Genomic DNA, 7,200 nt, shown 5'->3' on the forward strand with positions numbered 1-7,200 from the left:
ATCTCAGAGATACATCCCCAGCCCTATTTTCCAGTCTTTATTTTGAAACAGGGTCTCACTGAGTTGCAAAGGGCCTCACTAAGTAGCTGAGGCTGACCATGAACTTGTGATCCTCCTGTCTCAGCCTCCCAAGTACTGGGATTACAGCCATGTGCCACCATACCCAGTGACCCTGTTTCAAATTTAAAATAAAAAGGGCTGAGAGTATCATTTAGAGGTAGAACACTCTTGGGTTCAAGCTCCAGCATTAAAAAAAAAAAAGGCCCTTGTAAATTGGATAGTGTATTTTATTTGTAGAAATCTGGTCTTTTTTGCCCTAAAGCAGTATCAACAAACTTTTTCTGTAAGGGACCAGGTAAAAAATATTTTCAGCTCTGAGGGCCAATCTCAGAACTACTCTAATCTGCTGTGATGGCAAGCAAGCAGCCCCATGAATACAATAACCTGGCTCTGTTCCAGTAAAACTTTACAGACCTGAAATTCTAATTCCACATAATTTTCATGTCATGAGACAAGGTCTTTTAATGTTTTTCCCAACTATTTAAAATATAAAAGCCAATCCTGGCACTGTGACACCTACCTGTAATCCCAGTACTTGGGAGGCTGAGATAGGAGGATTTCAGGTCCAAGGCCAGTACATAGTAACTTAGCAAAACCCTGCCTAAAATTAAAAATACAATGGTGATGGTGATAATGGCTGAGAAGTAGAGTGTCCTGGGTCCAATCCCTAGCACAAAACAAAATAGATAAAAATGTAAAAGCCATTCTCAGCTCAGAGGCTCAAAGAAATAGCCAGTCTGTGCCACAGTAGCAGTCACTTTCCCAGGAGGGGCAAGTTGTAGACAGTCAGAGGAAAGAGAATGTTTGAATGGGAATGATGGAGTTGAGTTTTTTCTTGAAAACTTCTCAGATAATTAGGCTAAGGCAGGTTTTTTTTTTTTTTTTTTTTTTTTTTTTTTTTTTTTTTTTTTTTTTTTTTTATCTGTTCCTCTGCTTTGCTTGGGTGGGATCTGGGGGAGTCTGCCTGCTGTGAATATTTGTAACAATGAACTTCAAATGTAGGAGTGCTCTGGCTGTCCTGATGAAATGGGAGGTTTTGTTTAGAGCCAGTTGAATTCCAGCCATGCTCTAGTCATGCCTCTAGTTTTAAAAAATAAAATCTTCTCATTTCCATCATTGCTATGGTCCTGCCCACATCCTGTGGCCAAATATTTATTTGCATACTGTGTGGGCCAGATCACCCTGCTTCTCCAAATCACTCTAATTCAAACAGGTTTATAACTTCCCCACTTTTTAGTTTTGTCTTTCTTGAACATCTGTTAGTAAAATGTTTGGGGTTTTTTTTAATCACGTAGCTGCTTCCTACTACAGATGAGTAAGTTAATATCCAGGAGTTGAGCTTGGTGTGGTGGTGCACACTTGTAATCTCAGCATTTGGGAGGCTGAGACAGAAGGATTGTGGTTTGTGGACAGCCTCGGCTACTTAGTGAGGCCCTTTGCAACTCAGTGTGACTTTCTTTCAAAATAAAGAATAAAAACTAGAAATGGGGGGGTGGCTTGGAGGTTGAATGTCCCTGGGTTCCATCCCCAGTATCTGGGGAGTGGGGGGGAGATTCAGTAGTTGAAAGACAGTTCATATCTTTCGACGACCCTTTATTAGTCAGGAAGGTTGAGTTCATTTCTGCTGTATACCGTGCAATTTCATATTTCTGCTTTTTTTTTCAGCCAAGTGTCTATTTATGAGGTGGACAAACAAGATTGTCGCAAATTTTGCACTACTGGCATTGATGGAGCCATGACAATTTGGGATTTCAAGGTATCTCTGCCTTTCTTAACAAGTCCTGTTTGTACTCAAACTCTTCCAGAGAAGAACGCTTCTCATCTCTTGAAACACAGTGCAGGACAGAAAGGCAGGCTTTTAGACTGTGGTTCTCTTTACAACCTGAAAGCCTTCGGCTGAAGGGAACCACCATTCTTGCTGGGCGTGGTGGTGCATGCCTATAATCCCAGTGCTTGGAAGGCTGAGAGAGGAGACCATAGGTTCAAGGCCAGTCTCAGCTATTTAGTGAGATCCTCTGCACAGTCTCACTGGGGGAACTTCTGTGCCCCTCAGAAGTCTCTCCCCTCCTTTCTGCCTTCTGTGCCTTAGTCCAGGCATCTGCTCCTGTGTTGTTGTCACCACGTGGGCAGTTCCACTGCAGCCCTTTATTCTTTGATCCCTCCAGCCAACAACTCCTTTTTTCTCGTTCTGTACTTGCTTAAGTACAGAGGTCCCAGTACTTTCTAGTCTGTATGCCTGTCAGCACTCGCCATGTGCATAGAACCAGGTTGGCTGTTGCTGCGGCCCATGAGCAGGTATCTGCCATTTGAACATTTAGTACAGGAACAAGGCAAGGCATGCGGGCCAGGACAGAGAGAGGAAGTCTGTGCCTTCAGAACATGAAGGAAGCCAGGCGTGGGGGCGCACACTTGTAATCCCAGCATTTGGGAGGCTGAGACCAGAGAGTTAGTTTGCAGGTAGCCTCAGCTACTTAGTGAGACCCTGTTTCAAAATAAAGAATAAAAAATAGGACAGGGAGCTGGGTGTGGTGGCACACACTTGTAATCCCAGCATTTGGGAGGCTGAGACAGGAGAATCCAGGTTTGCAGCCAGCCTCAGCTATTTAGTGAGGCCCTTTAGAATTCAGTGAGACCCTGTTTCAAAATAAAGAATAAAAAAATAGGGCTGAGGTGTAGCTCAGAGGTAGAATGCCCCTGGGTTTCATCCCCAGTACCGAAAATTAAAAAAAAAAAAAAAATAGGGCAGGTTGTGTAGCTCAGAAGTCAAATGCTCCTGGGTTCTATCCCCAGTATCACAAAAAAAAAAGACATGAAGGAAGCCAGGCGTGGTGACACACCCTTATCCCAGTAGCTGGGAGGCTGAGACAGGAAGATTGGAGGTTCGAGGGTAGCCTCAGCAAGTAGTGAGACTTTCATCAACCTTGTGAGACCCTGTTTCAAAACAAAAAGTAGGGCTGGGGGTGTAGCTCCAAGGTAAAATGCCCCAGGCTCAATCCCCAGTACCACACACATACACACACACACACACACAAAAGAATTTAGAGGAAGCTGGACTTGTTAGCATATGCCTATAATCCCTAGACTCAGGAGGCTGAAACAGGAGGATTGTAGGTTTGAGGACAGCATCAACAACTTAGTGAGGCCTTGGCATCTCAGTACATCCCTATTTCAAAATAAAAAATAGGGCAGGGTTGTAGTCAGAAGTAGAGTGCCCCTGGGTTCAATCCCTAGTGCCACAGGGGGGGAAAACATGGAGGAATGAGTGTGGGCCTGGAGCTTGTGGGCTAGATGGTGGGGACGAGGAATCTATAGGCCTGGAAGAGCCAGTGTGGGAGCAGAGTCCTGGCGCCTCTGCGTGTGGGATCAAAGGAAGCTTGAGGCAGGAGGATGGACCATCCTCAGAGCTAACCAGTGTTCTCTCTGCCTTTCTCAAGACCTTAGAGTCTTCCATCCAGGGCCTCCAGATAATGTGAAGCTGAGCGAGCCTCTGCCATCCAGCACGAGAAGCTGGCTGACTGCAGCTCCGCCATTGCATGATGGGGAGGAGAACCAGCCCCCGGACACTGTAAAAACATCCTGCGCAAAGACCGTGTGTTTTCATTTGAATATAATTGGTGCAAGTGTTGGTTTTTTAAAGACAGCAGTGGTTTTTGTTTTTTTGTTTTTGCTATTTCATTCCATTCTTGACCAAAGCTTCTCTTTAAGTAGTTTATTATGGAAAGTTGTCACACTAACTTAAACAAAAGGGTGAAAGAGGTATGTAAATTGTCTGCTAGAAACTTAAATAAAAATCCTAAATGTGTTTTTGGTTTTGTTTCCTCATACTATTTCCATGTTTAGAAAAAGAAGATAAATTCTTCATTAAATTAGTTTGTTTTTAGGGTCAGAGCTCAGTTTCTTAAAGTGCATCATCTTATACATCCTTTAACCAAATAGGATCATTTCTTGTGGTAGAAGCATTTATTGAATACTTTCTCTTAACATTACAATACTTCTGCAAAGTAGGTGCTCCTCACGGCCCTGTGCATCTGAGCAGTAGAGCCCTGTGTCTGCGGGCAGCCCAGCCAATGGGCGCCTGCCCTGGGCGGCTCTGAGGTCAGCAGTCCAGCTCTTCCCCGCACCCACAGCCAGCAGGGCCCCACATGATGGGCAAAAGGGAGCCGTGTCATCTTGTTCTAAAGCTTCTTGTGCCCAAGATGAGTTCTTTTCATCCTAACTAGATATGACCTTTATGTTGAAAGGCTGGGAATTGTGTGAGGTACAAATAGAAATAAGCAAAATAAACTCGAGTGGTTTGAGTCTGTCATATATCTCCATCTCACTGCCCAGGACCAGAATGGCCATTGCGATAGTCCTGCCGGGATGCTGGTAACAGTGCCTCGCAAAGGAAATCATGCTATTTGCAAAAGATTCATTTTGTCTTTTTGGTGACTCCTGGGAAGCATTTCTATTTCCAAGAGAGAATTTCAGTACCAGGGGTGCTGGCCTGGTGGCCCTGCCCCAGCCCCTGTGCACCCGCGATGGCAAGAGCCCTGTGCACACAGTGCATCCGCAAGGCTGTCAGCAAAGAGGGCGACAGACAGCAGATCCCCATGAAAAGGGATAAACTAAAACATTGGGGGGTTTTGTTTCATTATATCATAAGGTTTGACCAGCAAAGCCCATTTACTCCATGAAAAAAATCAACAGAAAAAGGAAAATGTATTTACTTGCTTCCAAAATATAGCAGCCACACAATTACTTTGGATTTATGTTTTTGTTTATTTGTATATGTATGTGTGGTACAGGGGATTGAACCTAGGAGCATTCTACCTCCAGGCTACACCCCCAGCCCTGTTTTATTTTTATTTTGAAACAGGGTCTTGCTAGGTTGATGAGAGTCTCACTTCTTGCTGAGGTTGTCCTCGAACCTATGATCCTCCTGCCTTAGCCTCCCAAGTACTGGCATGCACCACCACGCCCAGCTTGGATTTTTTTTTTTTTTTTTTTTTTGTGGTTTTGGGGATGGAACCTAAGGGCATTCTACCTCCGAGCTATACCCCCAGACCTACTTTTTTTTTTCTTTATTTTGAAACAGGGTCTTACTAAGTCGCAGTTGCAGAGGGCCTAAGTAGCTAAGGCTGGCTGTGAACCTTGCAATCCTCCTGCCTCACCTTCCCAAGTACTGGGATTACAAGCATGCGCCACCATGCCTAGCTTTGGATATTTATCTTTATTTTTATTTTTATTTTTTTGCAGTGCCAGGGATGAAACCCAGGGGCATTGTACCTCCGAGCTACAACCCCAGTCCTATTTTTTTACTCATTTTATTTTTTGTTTTAGCTGTGTGTGTGTGTGTGTGTGTGTGTGTGTGTGTGTGTGTGTGTGGAATTAGAAATGGAACCCAGGGGCATTCTACCTCCAAGCTACACCCCCAGCCCTATTTTCTTATTCTTTTTTTTTTTGAAACTGGGTCTCACTGAGTTGCAAAAGGCCTCACTAAGTAGCTGAGGCTTGCCGGGAACTGCGATCCTCCCGTCTCAGTCTCCCATATGCTGGGATTACAAGCGTGCACCACCACGCCTGGCTTTAGTCTTTTTATTTTTTGAAACAGGGTCTCACTGAGTTGCAAAGGGCCTCATTAAGTAGCTGCGGCTGGCCTTGAACCTCAATCCTCTGGTCTCTGCTTCCCGAATGCTGGGATTACAAGCATGTGCCACCATACCCAGCCTGGATTTTTGTTTTTAACTCTCACAATTTTTCACCCAGGGAAAAAGACCTACCCTAATCCCACAGCCAGATACCCTCAGACCTGTCGTCAGCCCTGGGTCCAAGAGTCCACGTCCATGGGTTCTATATCCAAAGACTCAACCAAACTTGGATCAGAGATATTTGAAAAAAAGTTGTGTTTCAGTGCATGATGGTCCATATGTATGATGGTGGTCCCACTGGAGTGTAATGGAGCTGAAAAATTCCTATTTTCTAATGACTTCTGTAGCCATTGTAAGGTCATAGTGCCAGGCATTATTCCCCACTTGTGGTACTGCTGGTGTAAATAGATCTACTACACTGCCAATTGTATAAAAGTATAGCACGTACAGTTATGTACAGTACACTATGTGATAATGATAATAAATGACTCTGTTACGGTTTATGTATTTACTATACTTATACGACTATCATTATTTTATTATTTTTATTTATTTATTTTTCTCAGTACTGGGGATTGAACCCAGTATTGTAAACATGCTAGGCAAGCATTCTACCACTCATCTATATCTCTAGCCTTTTTAAATTTGACACAGGTTCATAATTTAAAATGTACTCCTTCTACATATACATATACATATATACATATACATATACATATACATAAGGCCAGGCATGGTGGTGCAGCACACGCTTGTAATACCAGCATTTAGGAGGCTGACACAGGAGGATCACAGTTCGTGGACAGCCTCAGCTACTTATTGAGGGCCTCTGCAACTTAGTGAGACCCTTTTTCAAAATATAGAATAAAAAAATAGGGCTGGGGGTGTTGCTTGGAGGCAGAATGCCCCTGGCTTCCATCCCCAATACCATACACACACAAAAAAAAATATAAACCAGAGGTGGTAGTGCATGCCCGTAATCCCAGTACTTGGGAGGCTGAAACAGGTGGATCGAGGGTTCAAGCATAGCTTCAACATGGCAAGGTCCTCAGCAACTTTAGAAAGACCTTGTTTCAAAAAAATTTTTTAAATAGGACTGAGGGTGTAACTCAGGTACATTGCTCCTGTGTTTAATATACCCAGTACCAGTAAAAATAGATCCAACTTCATAGCAGAGTGTGGTGGCGCAGGCCTGAAATCCGACTTGGGAGGCTGAGACTGGATGATTGCAGTTTCAAGACCAGCCTAATTAGCTGGGCATGGTGGCGCATCCTCGTAATCACATGCTTGTAATCCCAGCATTTGGGGTGCTGAGATGGGAGGATTGAGGTTCTCAGCCAGTCTCAGCTACTTAGCGAAGTCCTTTGCACCTGAGGGAGACCCTGTTTCAAAATAAAGAATAAAAGCCGGGCGTGGTGGCGCACGCTTGTAATCCCCGCGCTTGGGAGGCGGAGACAGGAGGATCGCGCAGGTTCGAAGCCAGCCGTGCTGGCGTAAGAGACCCTGTTTC

At 44.3% G+C, this 7,200-nt stretch overlaps 1 protein-coding gene across 2 annotated transcripts in view; it reads left to right on the forward strand.

The window, feature by feature from the left end:
• Nucleotides 1–3,533, forward strand: part of ARPC1A (actin related protein 2/3 complex subunit 1A) — a gene marked incomplete at both ends in the record, with an annotated part of 31,025 nt that extends 27,492 nt beyond the window's left edge. For both annotated transcript variants that reach the window (XM_080704199.1, XM_080704200.1), the window contains 2 exons: nt 1,726–1,816; nt 3,495–3,533. In XM_080704199.1, the coding sequence (XP_080560325.1) occupies nt 1,726–1,816; nt 3,495–3,533 (130 nt within the window). The remainder of the gene's footprint in view (nt 1–1,725; nt 1,817–3,494) is intronic.
• Between the last annotated feature and the right edge of the window lie 3,667 nt (nt 3,534–7,200).

Source organism: Muscardinus avellanarius (assembly GCF_963383645.1).
Source record: "Muscardinus avellanarius genome assembly, chromosome: 10".
Classification (NCBI taxonomy): domain Eukaryota; kingdom Metazoa; phylum Chordata; class Mammalia; order Rodentia; family Gliridae; genus Muscardinus; species Muscardinus avellanarius.